Raw genomic sequence first — 25,526 nt, 5'->3', positions numbered from 1 at the left:
CTTTACGCACGGAGGCCTCATTACCCCCCTCTCCCCATGACCGTTTCCAAGCTCAAGTGGCAAACGTCTGGGTCAGGGTTTGGGGAGAGCAGCACACCTGTGAACAGAGAAAGGCCTGACCCTGGAATTTCCTCTGCATTGGTGTTCCAAGGAAGGTAACAGAAAAATAGATCTTTTTCTTCCTTCTGAAACCTGTTCCCATCTCTCACCACTAGGCGGTGGGCTCCGATTTTGGAAGATTCTGGTCACTTTGGCCACCCTGGCCTCAATCACCATCAACACAGCTGAGGAAAGCCCAGCAAGAGTGGCCCTGAACCTAAATTTAAAGTCTGAAGAGACCAAATGAGCTGTTGAGACTGGGGCTGGGGGTGGGAGGGTGGAGTGCCAGCTCCTCGGGGGAGAGGCCTGCAGGGCCTTCTCCGGGGCTGGAGGGGGAGGAGTCACGGCCCGGCCTCCCACTTACCAAACGCGCTGCGGTAGGCCGAACTGTTGATCTTGATACCGCTGCAGGCGATCACCAGGTTGGCGGCCACCTCCGTGCCTTTGTCCGTCTGCACCGTGATGTGCTCGTGATGCTTGTTGAGAGGCAGCGCCTCCAGGTTGCTCACCCGCTCACCTGTCAGGGGAGGCCCGTGACCAGGAGGCTGGCAGAGGGCAGGCACGCCACCGAGGCGGGGGCCCAAGCCAGGGCTGGCCTGGGGGCTGGAGACCGGTCCGCTCTGCCACCCCAAGAAGCACAATCTGGACATTTGGCCCCAAGGGATCCGATGGAAAGCAAGTTCCAAGAAGCAATTAGGGGAAGTGAGGCTGAGTTTCCCAAGAGGTTCTGGGAAAAACTATTTGAGGAAGACCTCAACCACGCCTCCCTGAATGTCCACTCCTAACCAGGAAAGATGAGCCCTCTGGGCTCACCACCGACAGGGGTAAGCAAGGGAAGTCCAGGGCCGGCCCACTCTCCTCACTGCCTGGAAGTGCAGGCGGGCAGAGGGCTGCACAGCCACTTCTGCAGAGCCCAGGAGCCGGGAGGGCTCTCAGAGAGCAGACACCTCGCCCGCCCTGCAAAAGGTGAGAGTGTCGGGCCCGTGAACTGGGGGGCGGGGGTCACACCCCCGGGAGAGAGCCCCACTCTAACATGCTGGGTAAGTCTCTTCCCTTCTGCTCTGGACAGAAGCCACGCTCTCCACCAGCCTCAAAATACAAACCCAAAACACCTATTCTCTCCACTAAAGAGATATCATAATTCAGGTCAAATCTTTTATATGATTTTTTTTTTTTTTTTTTTTGGCCTCACCACACAGCATGTAGAATCTCAGTTCCCTGATCAGGAATCGAACTCGCGCCCCCTGCGTTGGAAGCACAGAGTCTTAACCACTGGACCACCAGGGAAGTCCCTTTTATATGACTTTTTAAACCATTCAACAAATGGGTACCACCTGTACTGTATCCAAAGCAACAGCCAGGACAGTGCTGCCTTCATGACAGGAAAATCCCGTAAGTACCGGGGCCTCTGCCCTGCCTGGGGACGGACACACCTCCAGCTGGACGACAAGGCTAAACAGGCTCTGCAGCCCCACCTCAGGACACAGAGAGCCTGGGGTTGAGCGAGGCCACGCTCAGGCTGTGAGCAGGGACCAAGCCGCAGCCAAGTCTCACCAGGCCAGGGAGAGGGGCAGGGCAGGAGGGGCCTGACACATACTCAGCAGCAGCTGCACGCCTTTCCGGAGGAGGATCTCCTTCACTTCCTGCCGGACACAGGGCAGGAGCTCCTTGTCTGCGAGGGCCATTCGGGAGTGAATGAGAGTGACCTGGGGACAAACAACCACAGGGCAGAGAGGGAGCCACTGAGTCTCCTGCTCACACAAAGAGGCTTGAAAACACATCAGCCTGTCTCTCCCACCTCCTCCCCAACTTCCAGTTTACAGGTGAGGAAACGGAGGGCCCAGAGAAGTACTCTGCCCACTGCTAGAACCAGTTAATGGTGAGCTGGGCTGGAGCCCACATCTCCCAGAGTAGGATTTTTTCCGACGTGCCAATGCTTCACAACACACACCTCACCGAGGGCCACGTGGAAAATGATTTTCAAGCATCCTTGGGCACTTATACAGTCTATATATAAGCCATCGACACTCTAACTGTAAATCAGGCTGACATTTACATTAAGGCTGGTTCTAAAACTGGTGCTTCCAGGCACGTCTACGTGCCGTCTGGGTCAGCAGTGAAGTGCGAGGGGGCCTGCAGTGATGTTCCAAGCTTGAGCTGTGAAATCAGACTGCATGGGTTGAAATCCCATCTCAGATACCCACTCAGTCACCTCCTGAAGACCCAGTAAGATGGATCACAGTCCTACTGAGGAATATTGTAATGATGAAACGAGAAAGTAAGTGTAAAGCACGTAACTCAGCACACAGTGACTCTTTAATAAAGGGTGGCTACTGTTACTCTTATTTGTCTATTAGTTATAAACATTTGGGAATTATACTGAGTTATTTACTACTTCAGACCAGTCCTTACCCCATAAATCAAAATTAATAAACTTCTACATGAACCACCCATAATAATTTCCAATAATTTGTCAGAGAATAGCCATATAATTAAATTAGCCCATATTTATCTTACTTTTCAAAACCAACCTGCCTTTCCCTAGGGAAAAAGAACCAGACACAGGCTCCACGTGGCTCCCAGTAGCTGATCTGGCATCAGCTGCAGGCAAGCCGTTGCCTCACGGACCCATAACTGCCCATCATCACTGAGCCCCAGGCTGAGCCTTCACAGCCTGCTTCCTTCCTCTCCAGGATGCTGGCAGGGTCTCCATCCCTTTATCACTAAAAAGAGGCAGTGCTGGCCAGTCCTTCCCCAGCATGGGCTGTGAGGTGTACACTTCGGGGTCCCCCTACGTGCTGTCTAGGGCAAGGGCTACTGTCCCTTAAAGACCAAAAGGCTGTGCTTGCTCCAGACAAGACACCGATGAGGGTGCCTTTGATCAAGCTGGTTGTTAGCAAAAAGAGGTCATCAAAAGTCTACGTTTCTATTGCAAAGGCCACATTACTGCAGGGGACGTGGGAGTTAACCTTTCATAATGTATCCCCCCAGGGCATGGTCCTCCGGGTTGGCCCAGAGGGCAGAACCCTTCACTGAACTAGGATGCACCCTGGCTCTCCAGGTAAAATTCCCAGCAGAATGGGACTTTAGGGGGTCCCCCAGTGCAGAGAGCAGGAGACAGGAAACACACGCTCCCACTTTATGGTAACGGGGCTCCCCTCCCAGGCCCTGAGCAAATTCTGATGTTCGTCAGACAAAAAAGAAGCCCGCCTCCGAGAGTTCAAGGCCAAGGCCACTGGCCCACCTCTTTCTCAGGGTATTCTGTTTTAATCTCTGCTGCCATCTCCACTCCCGCAGAGCCTCCTCCGATCACCACGATGGACTGTGCGCACTGGACCTGGAGGAGGAGGAAATGTTAAGGTGCGCCCTCAAATCTGCCCTGCCTCGGGGTCCGCCTGGGGAGTGGGTTCCTTGGCCAAAGGAGCGTAGAGAACCTTTTCCAAGTTCAGGGTCCAAATGTGCTGCCTCGGGGCCAGCTCTTGCTGGGTGTCTCCCTGCATTTCTCACTCAACTCTCACTACCTGCCCAGCTTGCAGGTGACCCGGATCTGCCTGAGTTCCAGGCCGGGTTCCTAACCTCCACTCTTACATCTGCTCATGACTGTGCCAGAGGTTCCCCAGGCCTCTCAGCAGCTGTGCAGAGAGGGAAAGACCCGGCCTTGGTCACACAGCTGTAGGACCTTTTCTGGGTCCCCACACCTCATCTGTTCAGTGGGGACAGACCCATTCCACCCACCTCTCCAGATCCCCGTGAGAAGTGACTGACAGCATGGATCCAAGCCCGCTCTATAATATAAACACAAGCCCCGTGCAAACAGGAGCCAATCGCCACATGAGCAGGTCCAAAGGTCTCCTCCCAGGAGCCTCTTCCTGGTAACTCTCCATCTCTACAGCGCCACTGCAGCCCCAGGCATCCCCACAGCTGTCCCACTCTCCCAGGGCCCCCCACCCCCGGCTCTGCCCTCACTGTCCTGCCGCCAGGCAGCAGGCAGCTCACCTGCGTCACCATGTCCTCATAGGCCTGGATGGCCATCTGCTGGCTGGACACCTGGTTAAACTTGCCTGGGAAGAGCCCAGTGCTGCCCGTGGCCAGGATGAGATATGTGAAGGACAGGGCCTGGGAGGGGCAAAGGAAAGAATGGTGAGGGCAGACCTGGGCTCCTGCATCCAACCCCAGGCTCCACCAGGCAAGCAGCGCCAAGGGGGAGAGGCCTCCTGCGGGGGAGCAAAACCATCACTGGTTAGACCAAGGGATGGTGCTAGCACCCAGGAAATACCCAAGGAGGCAGAGCTTACCGCCTGCTGGACCTCCCACCATCAAACAGGACGGGAGGGGAGAGCTCCCCACAGCAGCGGGGCAGGTGAGCAGGCAACAGGAAACGGCTCGTGGGGAATAAGCAGGATACCAGCTTCCAGTGTGGAGTTAGTTTAGAATCTCCCTATTATTACCATTATTTTAGAAAAAATTTCCCCTTATCCTGGCCAACAAAAACAAAGTTGGGGGGGGAGCGGACATCCTGTTTGGAGCCTAAATATATAAAACTGACAAACCCAGAGCTGCTCTGATGGAAGGGGGACTGGAGGGTCTGTATCCCACTCAGACCCCACTACCCCCGTGGAGGCCTGAGACGCCCTCATGGACCCAAAGCCACAGGATAAGGACGTTCTCAGTAATCTTGCCAACTGGAGATTCTACAGCCTCAAAATCGATTCCAGGAAGATTGATTTATTCACACTAAACCACACTCACTGAGGACAGGAATTGGAGCCCCTTTGTACAGTCCCCCCTTAGCTCTGACTAGAGTAGAGGGCCAGGCTGGAGGGTACCATCAGCATGGCGGGTGGGCTGCTGGCAGCTTGCTGACGGAGCTCTGGTCCCACAAGGATACAACAGGCACCGTGCTTACCCCAGGGCTGAGGGACACAAACTTCGGGAAGAAAACCTCTGCCCCCCCGGGCGATGTGGGATTGTGGTGCCTACCCTTTGATTCCAGACAGTGAGGGGGCCCCTGGGCTGGGACCCTGGCTCTCAGAGTGAGGGCTCTGGGGCAAAGCTGCCTGGGTCCAAATCCTGGCTGAGTCTCTCCAGCTGTGGGGTCTTGGGCAAGCCTCTTAACCTCTGGGTGCACCGAGGCTACTCCACCTCCCTCACAGGGTCACAGTGGGCGTTAAAGGAGATCGCGTGAGGCTTAAAACAGTGCCCGGCATACAGAGAAGGCTCTGCACCGCTCTCCTGTGGCTGCTGGGGCCCAGCCTTTGCTCAGGAGGCATCTGCTATCTGCCAGGCACCAGGAGGGCATGGGGGGGCCCTTGCCCCTAAGGAGACGGGCCCAGGTGTCCTCCCACCAGCAGCCACATCCCAGGGGCCCCCTGAAGCCAGCTGAGGATGGCCAGCCCCCGCTGGGTTCACCTCGCCGTCCTCCAGCAGCACCGTCTGATTCTTCAGGTCTATCTCAACCACCAGGCCCTGCCGGAAGTTTTCCTTGAAGGTCACCGAGTAGGAAATGAATGTCTTTTTGGCAAACCCTGGGGAACGGACAGAGAGGAGGTCACGGTGTAAAACTGGGCTGCCCACAGGAGGCCAGAATAACTCAGAACATTTCCAGAGCTGCATGCCAACAGGGGCCCCTTGGTTAAACAGCCCCTGGGTACTCACTACCCCCTAAAGCGCCAGTCTGGGCCCCAGGTCCTCGGAGAAGCTCTCGCTCTGACTTCTGGGGCCTTGGTATGGTAGCTGCTTAAGGCCAGGGACCTTAAGATTCCCCGGAATTTGTCTAATGGTGGAATTTAGGCACCTTGCCCTAAAGGGAGAAAACCACCCTGTGATCCACAGTGGTGACAAGACCACGGTCACAAAGAAAGCCCCAGAGAAGAGACCATTACCACTCTCCACGGAGGCCCGGAGGGCTGCCACGTTGTGGTGGAAGGAGTCCTTCATGTCCACCAGCACGAAGGGGATGTTCAGCACCTGCAGTTGGCTGGCGGCCGCGATGCCGCCAAAGCCCCCGCCCACGATCACCACATGCACGGCTCCCACGTCCATCGAGACCTGGGACCCCATCTCGGACCAGGTGCTGCTGGGGTAGGAGGAGAGACCACATCAGATTCAGGGGGCTCGAGGGCTGGGTGGGGAGAGGTGGGTCCATATCAAGAATGGCCTCAAATGCTAAGACTTGATCTTTTAAAAGTATGTAATCATCTTTTACGAAATTCCATTTTTTGTAAAATTTGAATTAAATTCCAAAGGAATAAGGAGTATCCTAATTCCATCTCATCCCCTCAACCACCCAGTTCCCTTCTCCAAGGCATCTACTGTTACCAAGTTTACATGAATCCTTCCAGAGATATTCTGTGCACCTACAATCATGATTATTGTTTTTGCACATGTTAAACAACTGTTTTTGCACTCTTTTTCACTCGTAAATATATTTGTTCACTCAACAGTATAAATTAATGGACCTCCTGCTCTTTGACATGTTCTGTGCTATGGATGCCGTGGTCAGAGAGACAGACAGACAGATATGGTCTCAGCCCTTGTAAAGGCAGGGTTTCAGACTCAAAGGGCCAGATGGATGATGTAGCTGTGGGAAGCTGGGCAGGTGCACAGTAACCAGAAACGGTGGGTACACCTCTGGGGAATTGGTAAGCACAGGCCACATTAAAAGAACTAAACAAAATTATTTAAGCACACTACTAAGCAAACACTGAGACCAGATTCCACCCAGCTCACATGTCACCAGCTTCAGCCCCAGGTCTGAGGAGATCACTTAGCCAGTTATGACAATCAGTCTGCAAAACAGGATGCGATGGGACTAAGGCCATGACAGTACGGTGGGGAGGAGGGGCCTGCTGTGGGCAGGTGGTCCCCTGAGCATTCCTGGAACAGAGGACGTACACTGCGACTGGTGGGTGACACCCCCCAGGAGGAAGCGGGCAGGGAGAAGTCTCTGCTGGGAGAAGGAACAGTGCTGGTTAAGGACCAAAAGGGAAGTCTGCTGGTGAGAAACAGGATGGAGAAGCGCTCATCACATGGGCTCCAGTGAGAGGGGCAGGGGGTGCAAGGTCCTGCTTGATGTCGAGGAAAGGGAACCTGCAATCGAAGAGAGTACCTGCAGAGGATGGAGGGCCAAGTGTGCACCAGGCTCACACTCACACATGAGCACGGCAAGGAGGGAGGAAGTGGACAGACAGCAAGCTGTCAAAAAGCTCAATGGGGAAGAACATTCCAGCCCACCTCTCGGACATCACTGCAGGCAGCTGGAAGGTCACCACTCTGTCCTCCATCAGGTGTGTAGTCTGGGGCACAACCCCTCCCCTCTCTGGGCCTCCATTTACCCCCTGTAATGGGAGGAGACAGCCTAAAATGTCCTTGCACAATAGGTTTCCAAGACATGGTGACCCCCAAGATGGTCCCCAGATCTTCCCACACTTATGGGGGCGGCTTACGGTTGGACCTCCAGACACTGTTGTCATTGGTATTCAAATGCACACAGTCTAATTTCTCCTCTGGGGAAGTGAAAACCTGGGCAAGGGAGGGTAGATCTGGCATAGGAGATTGGAGGGGATTTAACTTTGTTTCTCATTGGCTAAATGGTCCCCAGTGCATTGAGGCTTGTGCATCCTAGGGCTGGGACCAAAACCAGTCCCCCAGCAGGCAGTGTCACCTTCACTGTTCCAGGCCCTCAGTAGGTGGTCCAGAGCTGGCCCCGTGAACGTTCATCAGGCTGAATCTGCCACCTAGGCCAGGACCCAAGAGGGGCCCGGGGACCAGCCAGGGACAGGAGCGGACACCAGGAGCTGAGCAGGGCCTGGGAATGTGGCAGGCAGTCAGGCAAGCTATGGAAGGGGTGCATTTCACCTGCCCCTTCAACACGGCCCCCTTTGTGCCAGCTTGCCCTTGGGGCCAGCAGCCAGAGAAGAGGTCAGAGAAACACCCAGAGAGCTCTGCTTCCAAGCTGGCGGGGCACAGGCCTGAGAGAGGCTACCCAGCTTGTTGGGGAGAGGGGTCCACCATGGACCACCCAGGGAAGCTCAAGGTGGAGCCCTGAAAAACAGCTGGGGCCAGGGGCCTTCTTCACAGAGGGAATAGCTTAGGCCAAGAAGTCCAGTGGCAGGAAGGGAGGGGGTGGGAGGGGTTCAGGGAACAAGGTGGGGCAGCCAGGAGGGCAGGGGACAGGGGACAGCACACACAGAGGGCCTGTCATGCTAGGGCAGTGTCTGGGCCTACATGCTGCCCTGGGGCCCTCGCAGGGAAGAAAGCCCAGTGAGCCCAGCACAGGCCTGATGGGCAGTGGGTTAGCCAAAGGAGTTGAACCCCTGCTCCCTCAGCCCCCCAGGATCATTAACTGGCTTCCCCAAAGGACAAACCCTGGCCTCACCCAACTAGGCACAGCCCTCAGTAAAGGTGAATTGACTCTTTAGAGTTCCAGTGCAGAGTCTGGGGCCTGAGGGCACACCCAGGCCCAGAGGGGCTGCCATAGCTGGGCCAGGGAGGGGAGGCGCTTTTATACCACAAGCCAACTGAGGCCTCTTCTGAAATCTGTTCTCTCTCCTCCACTAACCTCTGACACACCCACTTGGGGAACGGGGGGCCTGGTGACGCTCCAGCCCATTCCACCGTTTCTTCCCGGCAGCCTCCCTTGCCCAACACTCTTGGACACCCGCCTCTCCCTTGGCTCTTCCAATGCCAATTCTCACCTGGACCCGAGGACAGCTAGACTCCCCTCTGCTCAGCCATGACCTACTTCACCAGACACCTAAATCATCGGCTTAAGCCATGGACCAGCACTCCTAGCCACACACCCTGCAGGTGCTCAAAAGGCAAGCGTGCAACTGATGATGCTGAATTATATGTCCTAATGTAGCAGCAGTGCTGGGCAAACAGCCTCAATCAGTGGGCGACTCCATCAATCAATGGAAACCTCCACCAACGGGGGATTAGAGGACACACTATTACACACCCGTACAATGGAATATTCTGGAGACATTCAATTTTACAGTGGAAGATTTTCTACATGAAAAGTTTGTCCACAATTCATCCGCACCCACAGACTGTACAAGACCAAGAGGAAAACATAATGTAAGCTACGGTCTGTGGGGGATTATGTCATTGTAGGTTCAGTAACAAACACACCACTCTGGTGAGTGATGTCGATAATGGAAGAGGCTATGCACGTGTCAGGGCAGGAGGCATATGGGAAATTTCTGTGCCTTCCACTCAATTTTGCTGTGAACCTAAGACTACTCTAAAAACATAAAGTCTTAGAAAAAAAAAAAACAACCTTGTCCATCAAAAAGTCAGATAATAGAAAGTCACGTAGAGCCTAATCTCCATTGAGGGCCATCAGACCCAGGCACCCAGCTACATATACACACATACAAGTGATGATGACAACAGCGAGCACCCACTGCGCTTTTATCAATGTCTTTGCGTTGAACAGGTGGGGTTTCCTCCTCATTTTGGAAAGAATTTCAGTAACTTGCCCCAGTTCAATCCTCAACCGTCTGGCCAGATCTGCACTCTAAACCAAAATGCTAATAGTGGTTGCCAGATGATGTTTTTACTTTCTTCTTTGAGCTTTTCTCCCCCTTTTTTGTACTGTTTGAATGTTTTTAAATGAAATAATAAAGCTTTAAAGACAGAGCTGGCTTCCTACAATCTAATGTTTTTAATTGAGATATTTTTTCATATATTATAAAATTCACTATCTCAGAGTGTACAACTCAGTGGTTTCTAGTACACTCATAAAGTTGTGCAATCATCACCACAATCTAATACCAGAACATTTTCATCACCCCTTCCCCCAAAAGACCCCACATCCATTAGCATTCACTCCTCATTCCCTCCTCCCTCCAGGCCCTGACAACCACTAATCTTTCTGTCGCTATAGATTTGCCTATTCCATAACTTTTGTGTCTGGCTTCTTTCACTTAGTGCAATATTTTCAAGATGCATTCAAGCTGTAACTTATAACAGTATTTCATTCCTTTTTATGGCTGAGTAATATTCCATTGTATGGAGATACCACATTTTGTTTATCCATTTGTCAGTTGATGGACATTTGGGTTGTTTCCACCTTTTGGCTGATATGAATAAGGCTGCTATGAATATCTGTGTACAACTTCTTGTGTGAACAAAAAATTCTCTTAAGTTTATACCTGGGAGTGAAATTGCTGGGTCCTATGGTAACTCCAGATTTTACTTTTTGAGGAACTGCAAACCTACCATCTGATTTTACTGACCATCAAGGCAAGAGGATGAGCACAGAGAATCTTAACTGAATCTTCCCAGATGCAGGAATGTTAGCATAAAAGCAGGTCCAAGGGGACTTTCCTGGTGGTGCAGTGGTTAAGAATCCGCCTGCCAATGCAGGGGACACAGGTTCGAGCCCTGGTCCCGGAAGATCCCACATGCCGTGGATCAACTAAGCCCGTGCACCACAAGTACTGAGCCTGTGCTCTACAGCCCGCGAGCCACAACTACTGAGCCTGCATGCCACAACTACTGAAGCCCGCGCGCCTAGAGCCTGTGCTCCACAACAAGAGAAGCCACCGCAGTGAGAAGCCCGCGCACTGCTGCGAAGAGTAGCCCCCACTTGCCACAACTAGAGGAAGCCTGTGCACAGCAACGAAGACACAACGCAGCCAAAAATTAATTAATTTATTTATTTTAAAAAAAAAAAAAAGCAGGTCCAAGAAAACAATTCCTAACTGTCCAGCAACTCCTAAGTAATTTTGCCTTTGCCCCTCCCCCAACACACACACAGTATGGTCTACACTCAAATTTTCTCAGTAAATCCTGTTTTCTCTGCCAAGGACACCCAGCCTGATCCCAGGGGGATTCTTCTCTAATAATACAAAGGGCTTTTAGGAATCTACTGAAAAACAAGGAAGTTATATTTAGGCCAAAGCTGTGGGGAGGTTATGCCTCAGAAGACACACAGCAGACCCATGTGGGCTCTGATCAAAGCAAAGATGTCGTCCCAGAATTGTTTCATAGAGATTACAAATAAAACACCCAGCTTTTGAGCGCTCACCAGTTACCCCCAAGGTAGATTTCCACAGCCGTGTCCAGAGTGGCCGTCCTGGATGAGAGGGCCTACAGTGTGACTTGAAGCACCATGAATATATCTCTCCAACCCGGCGAAGGCAGAGGGGTGGGCAGCCTCCCTCACTGGACCCCAGGGACCAGGCTGAGAGTGGGCACTCCATGGCCAGTCCTCCAGGGAACACATGGTGAACAAAACCCAAAAAGACCGATTTCTGAAAGAGGCTCAAAGTCTGAAGAGGGCTGTCCTTTCACGCCCTCAGGAGAGGGCACTTCTGGGCAGACGGGCTCATGCGGGTGTCATACAGGCTCCGGTGCTGAAACCTAGGCCGCACAACTTGTACAGTCTCCTGGGAGCCAGTCACTTTGTGGTTCCCTTAACATCCCCATGATCTGTGCCTGGACCCTGGCTTCCTCTTTTCACCACCAGACACAAAGATCAGGCTGGCCCTGGTGCACACCCCCTCTACCCAGCTCCTCCCTAACTGCTGGGTAGACCCGAGCAAGGCCCCGCCCAGCTGGGCCTCAGTCTTCTCCTGTGAAATGGACCTTCCAGATGCAGGGTTACACACGGCCTTCCTTGGAGGGCTCTGAAAGCTTGGGGCACATACACACACCCAAGCAGGCCTCCTTGATAATTTATATATTTTACATGTTGGCCTTTGAACACAAGGTGCAGAGCCGGGACACCTAGAAGCCCCTTCACAAACTTGGAAGACCCTTCACAAACTATGTCTGACCCTCTGCCCTGTGCCTGTCCTCCGGTGGGACAGTCAGCTCCTAAGCACCTCTCCCCTCCCCACCCTCACGGTACAACCAAGGATCAAAGGGAGTCTAATCAGAGGGGAAAGGCAGGGTGTGTTTAGTGGGTGCTGTTGAAAGAAAAGTGCCCAACATCAGGCACTAAAAGCAGCTCCCGGTGGATCAGGAGTCCTGGGCTTCCCCCCAACTTCCGGCCCCATCAGAGTTAGTTGGGCCACCTCTGGCCTTAGTGCCCCCGCGTAAGCTGGGGCTCCGTGGAGAAGCAGGACCTCCCAGTACACCCTGGAGCCTATGGGCACTGGGTAACACCGGGCATTTTCCTCCTGGACACTGAGGCTTTCCTCCTGCCTGTGACACGGGCTTCCGTCCGCCCCGCAGCAACTTCCACCGCCCAGCGGCGACCCTCGGAGCCCTCCCGGGATTTGGGGGGGGGGGGGGGACGGGGGGCTTTGTCTTACTTAGGAAGACTTAGCAGGGATTTGGGGGGCGGGGGGCGGGGAGCGGACGCGGAGGAGGCGAGTTTGCTCCGTCCTCACTGGGAGCAAAGCTCCGCGTTGAGTTTTGAGGGACCTGGGTTGGTGCAGGCCTGAGTCCCTCATCCTAGACCAGGGGTTGGGGGCGCGGACCTATACCAGCCCTCGGACTGTTAGGAACCGGGCCGCACAGCAGGAGGTGAGCGGCGGGCGAGCGAGCGAGCAAAGCTTCATCTGCCGCTCTGCATCCCCCCTATCGCTCGCATTACCGCCTGAACCGTTCCCCTCCCACCCACACCCCGCCCCCGGCGTCCGTGGAAAAGTTTTTTTCCACAAAACCGGTCCCTCGTGCCAAAAAGGTTCGGGACCACTGTCCTAGACGACCGCCCTCTCCTCCCCGGCCCCGGACGCTGTTTCGGCTTCTTGGGGCCCTGCAGGCGCCGGGGTCCCGCAGAGCTTGCCCGACGCGCTCCTCACCTGCCAGCGGCCTCCCGCCGTTCCGGCTCCCGTTCCGGCTCCCGCTCCTGTCAGCAGCTCCCGTGGTCGCCGCCGGGCCCGAGGCCCCTCCCTTGCCAGCGTGACTCGGCGCGTCTGCTCTCCAGCCTCGGCGCGTCTGCCCTCCAGCCTCGGCTATGCCCCCGGCGGCGCCCCGGGGAACTGCAGCCTCCGGCCCGCCCGCGCCGCCGGCCCGGGAAGCCAATCGGCCCAACCGTGAGCACTCGACCGCTACTGTCAAGGACGCCCGCGCTGCCCCGGCCCCTCGGACTCTGCTCAAAGTTCGGTCCGGCTCCCTTGCCGGACGCCTTTCCAGCCTTTAGAGCGCGGGCCCCGGCACTGGCTGTGCGATCTCGGACGGATCACCAGCCTCCTGCCTTCACACATATAAACAAAAGTACAAACCCAGTTGAGCACCTACTCCACGCCCGGCATTGTGCTGGGCGTGAGGGGTGGGAGTGAGGGGTTGTAAAATGTAGAACAATGCAGGCATGGTTTCTGCTTTCCTCCAGGTAATAGTCTAGGGAAAAATACTAAACAACAATAAAACATATGTAACACTAATTGCAGTAAGAAAGACCGGGGGCAAAAGAAGGGTGCCAAGGCCTCTCTCCAAGGATGAGAAGTTAGCCCTGGGCAGAGAGAAAGCAAGTATGCTCTGGGTGTGCAAAGACCAAGGCAGGATAAATAGCTGAGAGCAGGGGCATTGCAGAAGTGGTCGGGGACAGAGTGGCCCAACGTGGCAGGGTGGCACAAGCCTCCAGGTCCTGGTAAAGACTGCCCGTGTGATCCCAAGGGCAACGGGATGCCACTGATGGGTTTTAAGCTGAAGAGTGAGGTCTGAGTTATGTTGGAGGGTGAAAAGACAGGGCAATGGGAGGGCTGCCTGAAATTGGGTAAACTGGGCAGGAGGGGAGTCCAGGGAGAAGAAGAAAGCACTCGGATCTGTCAAGAAATGTACTGCTGCAAGCTACAAACTGGAGGTAGGACCAAGCCAGTTTGGTGACAGATAATCCATCTTCACCTATTTAATGCAAATATTAGCACCTACCCGAATCACTGCAGAAAAGATTCAACGAGATCTTTTTTTTTTTTTTTTTTGCGGTACGCAGGCCTCTCACTGTTGTGGCCTCTCCCGTTGCCGAGCACAGGCTCCGGACGCGCAGGCTCAGCGGCCATGGCTCACGGGCCTAGCCGCTTCGTGACATGTGGGATCTTCCCGGACCGGGGCACAAACCTGTGTCCCCTGGATCGGCAGGCAGACTCTCAACCACTGCGCCACCAGGGAAGCCCCCAAAGGTCTCTTTTAAGGGATGCCTCTACTCCCACCAGCGGCAGGGGATAGGCTGCAGAGAAGGCCAGGTAGAAGGTTCTTATAGGCCAGGCCTGGAAGTGGCACACCTCCTTTCTGCCCTTTGCAACTCACAGACACACCTGACCGTGAGGGTGGCCAGGAGATGCAGTCTAGTGTATGGCCACAAAGAGGAAAACAGATTCTGGTGTCTGACCTGCTGACCTAGGTCTTAGCCTCCCCGGTTTTCTTCCTGTGCCTCTGCTTGTCTCTTCTCAGCCCCCTTGCAGGCTCCGGCTCTACCTCTGTCAAAAAATGAAGTCAAAAAAATCATGAGGCAGGCTTGTGCGGAGCAGTAATGGTGACCCGTATAAGAGCAGCATCAGAGCAGAGTGGCAGGGGCAGCCTGATAGGGTCAGAACACTAGCCACATGCAAGGGATGGAGCAAACAAGTTAATATATTGAGGATAATGTAGCTGTGTTTCTCACTGACAGGAGGGAAGTACCAATATGAAAAGGGGAGAGCTAGAATGAACCTTGTGGTATTGAACTTGTGGTATCAAATTGGAACTGTCAGTGTTAACGTGTGGCATGGCTTGCAACATATAGAGATAGAAATAAATATAGATGTAAGGTCTGTCTACCGAGAGGGCCTGGGAGCAGCAACACCTCAGAGTAAGAAGCACACCTCGTACCTAGATCTTTGCTTCTAAATACTGTTCTCTAGTAAAGAGGACACTGGAGAAGTGGCTGATTCCAGGGAAAGTACAAAGTAAGTCTACAACATTTTGTTTTGAAGGAAGTGCTCAAAGAATGATGGGGAGATGTCAAAAGAACACAGAAGCTAGTTTGAAGGAGCTCTCACTGGCCAATATGGACAACTGAAGCATCAAAATAATGATAACAATAGATTATAATCCATTGAATAAACTATGAATCCATGATTCCACACAGATACAATTAAACAGAGAGGAGGGAAAGCTTTTACTTACAATAGAAAGCCAGTGAATAAATGTAGGAGGAAAAATGAAAATAAAAAATTTCCATTGGGCAAACATTAAAGTTATTCAGCCAAGGGACATCAGTGGGTGCTAAGCATAGTAGATGGAAGTGGGATAGGGATATGTACATAGTCTCCAAATACTGCCACACAAATACTTACTAATTACAAAGAAAAAAAGGAACTTTACAGTGGAGAAACCTAGCAGGCACCGTCTTACTCAAATGTTCAAGGTTATCATCTATAATCTGACAAATAAAGATCATGCACCACCCAGTAGAACATGATGATAAGACAACATCACTAATGTTACATCCCAAAGATGTGTATCCCAAATCTAATCATGAGGAAGTGTGGACAAACCCAAGCTAAGGCACATTCTGCAAAATGACTGCCCTGTTTTCTGCAGGAAGGTCAAGGGCAGCAAACTCAAGGAAAGCCTTAGGAGCTGCTCCAAGTCAAAGGGGAGAGAGCCATGGCAGGTGGGTAGAACTCATGATCCCAAATGAGGTCTCTTTGTTACAGAGAACATCACTGGGGCATATGGCACAAATGGTATGGGGTGTCTGGGGGAAGGGCGTGTGGGGATTCTTGTTACTTTTCTGTAAGTTTAAAACTGCTTCAAAATAAAATCATTTTTTTAAAAAGCAGCAGCAATGTCTTCTCCTCTCTCTTTTCCCCCATCCACCATCCAGGTACAGAAGACCTGGCAGAGGATCTGAGGTCCCAGACCCAGTGATAGAGCCGCAAGAAGGAAGGAGCTCGGTCCCTCAACCAGAACTGCACAGGAGCCACAATCCCCCACTTCCTGGTCAGGTGCATGACTTTGGACTTTACATGAGCAATAAACAAACTTCTATTGTCTTAAGGCACTGAGATGGGGGAGAGGGGACCTTTTATTGCGTTATCCTAACTCATCCACTTAACAGCCTGCTGTGCCTCTCTACTTGAGATCCCACGGACACCCAAGGAAACATCTCGTCCCTAAACTTGTCAGCCACTCATCACTATCCTGGCTAGAGACCCAGCACCATTTGACACTTCTCTCTCTCTGCATTGCCCCACATCCAGTCAGGTCCACCTCCTGTGTCATGCTTGATCTCTATGCCCACCAGGCCTGCTGTGGCCATCTTCCCCGTCACCAGGGCCATTGTCACTGGTTCCCCAGCCTCCATTCCAATCCCTTCTCCACTTAGCATGGCCAGACACACAAATGTAGTTTCACACTTCCTTGTCCCAGCTCCCACTGCCCTCAATCTGGACACCCTCCCTGTTTCCTGTTTCTGTCTGGTAAATACCTACTCTCCCCTCAGGGTTCAGCTGCATGAATTCTTGCCTGACCCTCCCTGCTCTGGGCCCCTGGACGTGGTCTTCCACCTGAACAGGACAGAGACGCCCTGCTCATTCCACTAACGGGGTGACACACCAGTCTCCCCGGAATAGCCTGAGCTCCTTGGTACCCACACATGCTGGAATCAATCCTCCCCTTCCCACTTGCAGCCAGGTCAGAACTCGGCTCTCCCTCCCCACCTCCATAAATTCACTACAGGATTTCTCTCAAGCTAACTTTGCCCTCTGGCCCCATTCCTAATGCACACAGAGGGGAACAACTGTCTCAGGGGTATTCTGTGGTTGCCCAGAGCTGGTGCTCAGCAAACAGATGTTAGAAACAAAGTACTCCCAGCAATTCTCTCTGCTTAGATTAGCCCCCTCTCCCCCAGTCATTCCCCAATGGCATTCAACCTGTCAGTGATTTAACAATCATTTCTTGACGGCCTGCACAGGCAGGGCCCTGGGCACACAGTGCATGTTCCTGACTCCCAGGGTTGGCCTTAGTTCCTAGGGCCTGCCTTGGCCTCATTCACCTTTGAACTCCCCAACCCCCATCCATTCCAGGACCTGGCACAGGCCTGGGTCCATCCAGGCAGCCTGTAAACAGTTGCTGCCAGGCCAAGGCCACCACCGTCTGGGATCTGCAAGCCCCGCCCAGTGCTAACTGGCACCACGGCCAGCTACCAGGACTAGTCTGGCGCAAGAGTGTCCCGTGAGATCAAACCCCCCTGAAAAGGCAGGATGGAAAGGTATATTTCTGTGCCTGGTGCTTTCCTATTCCCCATTCAACTCTCAAAACAAAGAAGGAAAAGAAAGAAGCTGGTATGTATTAGTAGGTCCTGTCCCTCGTAGGTCCTGTTTATTCCCAAACCCCAACTAGACACATTCTACCCCTCCCCCACCACGTCCCCACCCCCGACCCCTGAGAGCCACTTTACGGGCCGGAAAATTAAGGCACTGTGTCAGCGTGCCCCTGTAGGTCAGGGCACCCGACATACGAAGAGCCGGGAGTCCTGGCTTTCGGGGACGCCACCGCTGGTCCAGCGGGACAGGAAGATGCTCTTTCCCTTCCGCCTCTGGTCTTCAGAGCAGGGCCTCTCTGCTGAGGTTTTCTGAGGAAGCCCCAGTGCTGTCAGCCCCATTCTGACCGAGAGCAGAGAGGAACCCAGGCCCCAAGGAAGCCGCCGCTGCAGGCGCCCAGTGACCCTCAGGAGACAGGGAACCGTGGCTGGGCCTGCCTTCCAGTAACATTTGTCTGTTAGGACCAGGTCTGTCTGTTGTACGGTTGTACTGCGCTCCCCAGAAGGGGAAAGAACAGAGCTGAGCCTAGTGTCGGGGGAAGAGAGAGGTGGTGGCTCGAGAAAGCACCCCAAAACGGGCTGCCAGGTAAGAGATCCGTGGGGGCTAAAGAGAAGTTTGGTCCAGACTCCAGAGCTGAGCAAGGTGGGTGGTGATGGGGATGCAGCCTGGCTGGGGTGTGCCGTGTCAGGGTCCTCAGGCCACCAGCCTCAGCGCTCCCCACGGCATCAGATGGTTGCTCTTCTCTCTAGAGGGGTGCCACAGCTTCAGAGCTTGCTCCGTGGGGCCTCTGCCAGGGGTCGCTGCAGCCGCCACACCACCCTCACTGGCTCAGGGGCGCGGTCCAGCTGGCGGAGGCCGCCCAGGTCGCCTGCCTGGCTGTACCGCTGCAGGGCCGGCTGGAGCACCGTGATGGGAATGCTGAAGTTCAGGTGGGGGTAGGTGGCCCCCGTGTTATTGTCCCGGGTGTTGCTGGCGATGATGCCTGTTCAGGAGCCAGAGAGGAAAAGAGGGTGTGAAGCAGGGGACAGGGGAGGGAGGCTCACCTCCAGCCTGGAGGCCCTAGACCTGCCTGAAGCCCCCTCGTAGTGACAGGCACCAGGCTTCATTCATGGACACGGGCTCCTCGTGCCTCAGTCCTCCTTCCTGGCTTTACTTTCTCCCCAGCACTATCAGTATCTAATACCCCATGTTTCACTTGTTTTGTTATCCCTCTCTCCAACTTCTGTTATCTTTCAGCTCCATGAGGGCAGGACTGCTGTGTTCTGTCCATGCAGTCTCCCCAGTACCTGGAACAGTGCCTGGCAAAGGACGACCTCAACAAATACTAGCTGAGTGACTGAATAAATGAATCAGACCCACACAGAACTTTTGTTTGGCCTGCTCAGTGCATGTGTATGAATTTTTTGAAGACAATTTTAGACTTAACAGAAGTCTTGCCAAAATAGTACAGGATTCCTGTATACCCTTCACCCAGCTTTTCCTTATGTCACCATACAGCATTCATCAAAACCAAGAAATTAACCTTGGTGAAATGCTATTAACTAAAGTACAGAACTCACTTGGATGTACCAGTATTTGCACTAATGCTTTTTCTGATCCAGGATCCCACATGGCATTTAGTCGTCATGTCTCCTAGGTCTCCTCCCATCTGGGTCACTTCCACGGTCTCTCCTTATCTTTCATGGCCTTGACACTTTGAAGAGTACAGGTCAGTTATTCTGTAGAATGTCCCTCAATTTGGGTTTACCTGATGTTTTCTCATGATAAGATTGAGGTTAAACATCACTGAGAAGAAAACCATAGAAGCAATGTGTCCTTTTCAGTGCATGCTATCAGGAGATGTGTGCTGACTATAAGCACTGCTTGCGATGTTAACCTTCATTACTTGGGTGGTATCTGCCGGGTTTCTCCGCTGTAGACTTACTATCACCCCCTTGGTAAGTACGAAATATTTTAGGATTACGCAGTTGTCTTGTTTCTACTTAAACTTTTGCCTACTGATTCTGGCATTCATCGATGGATCCTGTCGGCAGCAGTTCCTGCCGGGGTGTCCTAATAGTGATTTTCTATTTCCCTCATTTCTTCTACATTCATCAATGGGAATTCTTCTGAAAACCAAAACCGCTACCATTTGTTTTGCTGCTGAAGCTGTCCCAGCGGGAGCTCCTTCACGTCAGCTCCTGGTTCTTTCAACACCTGACGTGCCCATCATTTTGCTGCTGCTGTTATTGCTACCCCTCCCTCCTTTCCAGCACCACAAGGCAGCCCTAGAGAATGACTCTTAGAAACCAAGATCTGAACTCTCGCTGTGTTCATTACACATGGATGTCACTGCTTCTAGCCCCTCTCAGCAGACTGAGCTAGGAGTCACATATATCTACACACACACACACTAAGTCATGCATACACACATCTATATTTATTTCTGTGTCCACTTATCGGTATATATCTTTTAAAAGGTCAACCAGTATATGGGAGAAAAATGGAATGCAGACTAGGACAAATGTACCTAACTCTATTTCAAATGAATCACATAACTATACTGAAGGGGAAGGGGAAGGAGCTAATCTAAGAAACTTTGGAAAAGAGCGTTTTGACTGGACACTTTAAGGCTAAAGATAAAAAGAACTGTACGTGCTCAAACACTGTTCTCTAGCTGGTAAATTCGTTTCTCACGGGGGTGTGGTTAGGAATTCTGAAAAAAAAAAAAAAAGGTTCACAGCTTCTTGTGAAAAATTGGAAAGTCAGCCAGCATTAGGCCCACATATCTTTGTAATGAGGCAACAATGTACTAGAGCTGAGTGGTGTTCACCCCAGTTCCCCCTTGCCCTCCACTCACTGCTGTCTTCACTCACTCACTCACTCACTCATTCATTCACTTTAACAGCCCAGTCTCTGTAGGCTTTCGAGTTTGTGACCCTTGGACTAATCCAACTCCTGAGTCTCACAGATCAAATGACATTAAGTGACTTACCCAAGGTTGTGCAGTGGCTCAGTGGCAGAGAAGCGACCAGAACTCAGATCTCTTCCCTCCAAGCTCAGCCTCTGTCCCTCTCCACCCTCAGAAGCACAAGAGCCTGAAAACCTTGGCTAACTACCTCTGCGCATAAGGCCCACCATCTTTCCAGACAGAGGGTGGCTCCCAGGGCTGGAAACCAAGCACTCCCAGGATGGGACTGAGGTTCTGGCAAGGGGAAGGCTGGGAGAGGACCAAGGAGCTGGTTACCCAGGAGGTCCCCGGAGCAGGTGGAGAAGAGAGGTCCCCCACTGGAGCCACCATGCACAGCACACGTGGTCTGAAGCATCACTGGTGTGTCATCCACCTGCACCACAGCTGACAGGATGCCTGAGGTCACCGAGGGCCCGCAGGCCTGGCCAAAGACACCGAAGCCCACCACACTGACAGCCTCGCCTGCCAGGGAGGGAAGAAGGGTTAAGCTGGGGAGCCTCCTCTGTCTGGCAGGACTCACACATTCCCCAACCCCCTCCCTGGCCACTCCAAATTTCCAAACCCTCTCTGCCATTTGAGTTTCTGCTCAGATACTCTTGCCTCCATGAGAACTTTCCCCAGGCCCCCCACAGGAACAGGCCAGGACCTCCACTGAGCTCCCAGCACTGTATCTGCTCAACCACTTCTCTTCAGCATCAGGCTGTTCTCCAGCCCTCATTCCCCTGCTGGACTGGGTAGTCACTTTTTAGAATTCCCAGCACCTAGCCAGGGGCTCAATAAATGTTTGTGAAATTAACACCCACCTCCTGAGACTAAGAAGTCTCAAAGGGGGCACCACCTTCCTTCACCAAGTGCTTTACAGACAATATCTCACCCATTCCTCACAAGGCCCAGGAGTAGGGAGCATTATCCCCATTTTACAGATGTGGAAACTGAGGCAGAGTTCACTAAGTTGCCTAAGGACACGGGGCTAATAAGTGGCAGAAGATGCGAAAGCAGAGAGCTTGTAATCCTTGTTATTATGTTATAGCATACGACATCCACAAAGCGAGACCTCTGGTACTTCTGTGGCAGCATCACAAAGCCTTTTACTCAAATCATGCCATTGGAGCCTCAAAAGTACACATCTCTCAGACCAGCCTGCAGTGTTATAAGGAGACCCCAAGGCTCAACACACTACACTGCTGTGGGGCCTCAGGAAAAAGGCGTGCCTTACCCTTCGCTGGGAATTCCACATGCCCCCCAGGACGTTAGGCATGCTGGGCGTGAGCAGGGAGGCCTCCAAGAGCAACTCCGGCCAAAGCACTGTAACCAGGATGTAACAAGGTGCCAGCCTGACTCATTACTCCAGCAGGGGTGGGGAAGGTAGCTGACCTGTGGGACTGGCCCCTGATCTGCAGGGTTAGAGCGCCCAACACTGACTTTCCTTCCTGAGGTTCACCCCAGACCAGAGAACCCCTCTGTCCTTTACCTTCATGGAAATGCTCAGCGGGCACAGGTACAGGGACACCATCTAGATCCTCCTCCAGGCTCACCACTGCTATATCATAGGGAGATGTCTCCTGGGTGGCAAATACCACATGTCCCCAGATTACGGCGCTCCTGGGAACAAGGAAAACAAAATGACAGGCTAGCTTTCCAAACGCTCAGCACGGGGAGGAAGCAAAATAATGAGAGTGACAGTAAAAGTCATGAACTTGGGACTCAAAAGATTTGGTGTCAGCCCTGAAACATACCAGCATGCAACTCTGGGCACATCCACAGTGGAACTTCCAAACATGCTCTACCAACTGCAGGGTACTGCTGTGTAAAGCTTCCGGTGCCTCACCGTCATCACAAACACCTGACACCTAGGGGGCACTGTGGGCCAGGCCTGGTGTTAATGTTCCATGGACATCATTTCATTTAGTCCTCACAGCTGCCCTATGAACTAGGCACTGGTATTATCTCCATTTTGGATGGTGCATTTGAGGCCCAGAGAGGTTGAGTAATTTCTCAAGGTCACATAGTTAGTGGCAGGAGCCAGGGCAAACATTCTCAGCATTTTCCTTTACTGCCTCATTTGATACCAACAATCCTGTCAGGTGGGGGGGCAGACATGATACGATTTCATCCCTCTGGGTCCCTGTTTACATAAATGCCAGCACTTCTATAACTCTTACTACGTGGCAGGCTGTTCCAAGACTTTACATGTCATGGGAAAGCAGCTTAGACAGATTCAGCAAATTGCCCAAGATTACACAGGGGCTTCCTACTACACACTCTGCAGGGGTAGCTTCCAGCAGACCTGTTGCGTTCCCTAGAACCAAGAGTATGTGGGGGTAGGTGGAGGGGTGAGGAATTGGGGACCACACACAGAGGAAAATTCTCATCATCAGTCTTCCCTATAAAGTCATGGCTGTCCGGGTGGCTGCCAAAGGGGACTCTATGGCAAAGCCGGGCTGGATTAACCTCAGGAGTTCAATAGAGGCATTTGGAAAGGTCTGGGCTGAGAGGCTGAGCCAGGGACAGAACAACAGGCATTAACACCAAGGAGCATTAACACCAAGGCGCAAACACCAAGTGTTTGCTTTGGCCTAAGTCAAGCACCTGGGACTACAGAAGAAACAGAACATGTATTAGAAAACCAAGCCAGGAAGCCAAGGCTGCTGTCTCCACTGTCACAGCAAGTCAAAGTAAAGGAGGGTAAGAGTGCTCACCCTGCAGAGAGGGAACAAATGACTGTCTGAAGTCCCAACCTGGCTGCCAAGAGCACTCAATGATTGTTCAAAATATACTTGCCTGGCCCCCACTCCCACATTCTAATTAGGTGGAACCACGTATCTGTTCATTTTGATCCAGAAGGGAAGTTCTGGTTAAGATCTAAGAGATAAATCAAGTAAGAGTAACAGGCTCCTCTCCTAACCCAGGAGGGTAGCATCCTGGGCCCCTGGGGCTTCACTACGGCATTCAGGGGAAAGAGGGCAGGGTTAGGAAGACTCTGTTCAAGGGCCTCCGGTGTGTGGGTGCAAGGATGAGACAGAGAAGTTGCCCAGAAGGAATTCAGACTGGGAGGGGGAGCTCAAAGATGCCTAGCCAGGGATGCTGGACCACCCCACAGTTCCCCAGAGTTGCTTGTCTTCTTGCCCAAGCCCCATTCACCCCTTGCCAGGAGGTCCAGAACCCCCTACTCTGGGGTTCTGGGTGCCAAGGATGAGGGGAGGGTCCCAGGTCTCTAACCACACTGCATCACCAAGCATTGAGCCTGAGACCAGAAGGCCTCCATAATCCTCAGGATTATGACCTGAGACCTGGGATCCAGATATGACAGCTGGTGAGGGAGTGGAGTGGGGGCAACCTTGTGGGCCTTACTTGGGGGTGGTGGAGCGCACCAGGACCTTGGCCGCCTCCCGAGGGGCCACATGCCGACAGGTCACCACGAGGCGGGGTGCCACGGCCACTCCGGAGCCCCAAACGGAACCGCACTCCACCAGCACGGCCGCAGCTGCCCAGGGGGGTCCGGGGTCTCGGAGGGGCAGGCCCCACGGGGAGCCCATCTCATGTGGTAGGAAGGCGGCCAGGGCGGCGGCGCCGGGGTGCAGGCGGCAGAGGGCCGCTCGGGCGGCGCAGAGGAGAGGGGCGGCGGCGCAGAGCAGCGTGAGGCCCACCCACTCGCGGGCCTTCCAGCAGAGGGGCGCCGCCACCAGCGCCACCAGCGCCCCCGCAGGTCGCGCCTCGAACACGCCGCCACCCTCGGTGCCTGGCAGGCAGCGCGCGTCGGTGAGCAGCAGAGGGCCGGCCGAGTTGCTGAGGACGCCGCAGCTGAGCGTGTTGAGAAAGATGTCGGGGCAGAAGGCCCCGAACGGGGAGCCGCAGGCCACCAGCGGCTCACCCTTGGGCACAGCCCCGAGAGGCGCCACGGCCAATACCGGCCCGCGCTCCTCCGCCTCCGCCTCCTTCTCCGGGTCCGGCCGCACGCGCAGCAGAGCGAACCAGCCCAGCGCTCTCAGCTGGTCTTCCTCCTCCTCCTCCGACACCTCGTCGTCCGGTGCGGCGCTCGCGAAGCTCCACTGCTTGGCCGCCTCGCCGCCGAAGAGGCGCGCGAAGTGGCCCCGGAAGGCCGGGCAGCTCAACAGCAGCAGCAGCTCGGCGGGGCGGGGGGGCTGCAGCGGCCGTCCGCGGAACCGGGCGGGCGGGCCGGGCTCCAGGCCGGCGCACTGGGGCGTGCACAGCCCCGGGCGGCCCCTCTCCGCGCGGCCTGCCGGACTCGCGGCCGTTGGGCCCCACTGCACGTGCAGGCGCAGGTCGTCGCCGCAACTGTCGCCGGGCAGGAAGACGGCGCCGGCCGCGGTCAGCGCCCCGCTGCCGGCCCTCAGGAAGGGGGTGAAGATGCCCCCGTGGCACAGCACCAGGCCCAGGCGGCGGCTCAGGATCACCCCGCTGCAGCTCCACGAGCCCGCCTCGGGCTGCCCAGCCCGGGTGGCGCTCACCACGCAGCCCGCCTGCTCGGCCGCCCTCATGGCTGGCCCCCACTGCCGCCCCATGGCCTCGGGGACGGCACACCAGGGGCTTCCCGGGGAACAAGCGAGCGAGCAAGGACCGCGGCCGGCACCAGCTGACCCCACGTAGCGCCACCCAAAGCTGGCAGCGAGAAGCGCAGGCACTATCCCAGGTCTTCCTCTTCCGGCCGGATTGGCTAAGCCCCAACTGGCCCGGCCCGATTGGCTGGGCTAGGGGCCGAGCCCTGATTGGCTGCCGAGGCTGACCCCGCCTTTCCGCGCCCTAGATGGTTCAGGTCACCTGTGCGACGTTGAGGGCGAAGCGGGACTGGAGGAAGAGATACGGGAGGGTGACAGGAATATGGCTTTACTGGGAGATAGGGGCGTTCTGGTCCCTCGGAGCCTAGTCTCGTCTCTGTTCGCTGAGCTTCAGGAAAGGGAACAGAAATGCGCCCTGAGGTGGCTAGACTTGCCCAGGCCTTGCCAGGACCTGTCAGTATCTGCCCAGGTGTAGGAGACATCTGACCTCTGATCCCTGGGATAAGACGGGCAAAGAAGCCGTTCAGGGGATTTCCCTGGTGTCGCAGAGGTTAAGAATCTACCTGCCAATGCAGGGGACACGGGTTCGAGCCCTGGTCCGGGAAGATCCCACCTGCCGCGGAGCAACTATGCCTGTGCGCCATAACTACTGAGCCTGCGCTCTGGAGCCTGCGAGCCACAACTACTCAGCCCACGTGCCACAACTACTGAGCCCGCTCGCCTAGAGCCCGTGCTCCGCAACAAGAGAAGCCACCGCAA

The 25,526-nt window shown here is 54.2% G+C and overlaps 2 protein-coding genes across 11 annotated transcripts in view; both read right to left on the bottom strand.

Annotated features, from left to right (window-relative positions):
* AIFM2 (AIF family member 2, ferroptosis suppressor) overlaps nucleotides 1-12,975 on the bottom strand; it is a 35,477-nt gene extending 22,502 nt beyond the window's left edge. For 2 of the 8 annotated variants that reach the window (XM_027130028.1, XM_027130027.1), the window contains exons 1-7: nucleotides 7,333-7,722; nucleotides 5,982-6,175; nucleotides 5,509-5,624; nucleotides 4,096-4,215; nucleotides 3,344-3,436; nucleotides 1,697-1,805; nucleotides 464-616 (exon numbers count right to left, since the gene is read on the bottom strand). In XM_027130028.1, the coding sequence (XP_026985829.1) occupies nucleotides 464-616; nucleotides 1,697-1,805; nucleotides 3,344-3,436; nucleotides 4,096-4,215; nucleotides 5,509-5,624; nucleotides 5,982-6,175; nucleotides 7,333-7,571 (1,024 nt within the window). In that variant the 5' untranslated portion in view covers nucleotides 7,572-7,722. Of the gene's footprint in view, nucleotides 1-463; nucleotides 617-1,696; nucleotides 1,806-3,343; nucleotides 3,437-4,095; nucleotides 4,216-5,508; nucleotides 5,625-5,981; nucleotides 6,176-7,332; nucleotides 7,736-12,857 lie in introns of those variants that run through there. The other 6 variants (XM_027130030.1, XM_027130031.1, XM_027130024.1 and 3 more) reach the window with 6 other exon arrangements.
* A 2,147-nt stretch (nucleotides 12,976-15,122) lies between these two features.
* TYSND1 (trypsin like peroxisomal matrix peptidase 1) lies at nucleotides 15,123-25,131 on the bottom strand. Of its 3 annotated transcripts, none has more exons than XM_027130021.1 (4): nucleotides 23,602-25,119; nucleotides 21,722-21,852; nucleotides 20,527-20,712; nucleotides 15,123-18,282 (listed from the first exon to the last, which is right to left on the bottom strand). In XM_027130021.1, the coding sequence occupies exons 1-4, from the start codon at nucleotides 24,771-24,773 to the stop codon at nucleotides 18,065-18,067; spliced, it is 1,707 nt and encodes a 568-aa protein (XP_026985822.1). In that variant the 5' UTR covers nucleotides 24,774-25,119; the 3' UTR covers nucleotides 15,123-18,064. The 3 variants fall into 3 exon arrangements, 2 of the variants coding, with proteins under 2 accessions (XP_026985822.1, XP_026985824.1); XR_003437897.1 differs by having other exon boundaries at nucleotides 18,173-18,282; nucleotides 20,275-20,712; nucleotides 23,602-25,131; XM_027130023.1 differs by lacking the exon at nucleotides 20,527-20,712.
* Between the last annotated feature and the right edge of the window lie 395 nt (nucleotides 25,132-25,526).

Source organism: Aethalodelphis obliquidens, unplaced genomic scaffold (assembly GCF_003676395.1).
Source record: "Aethalodelphis obliquidens isolate GAN/ISIS:26980383/991018 unplaced genomic scaffold, ASM367639v1 scaffold37, whole genome shotgun sequence".
Lineage (NCBI taxonomy): Eukaryota > Metazoa > Chordata > Mammalia > Artiodactyla > Delphinidae > Aethalodelphis > Aethalodelphis obliquidens.
This window is presented reverse-complemented; position numbering and strand designations above follow the sequence as displayed.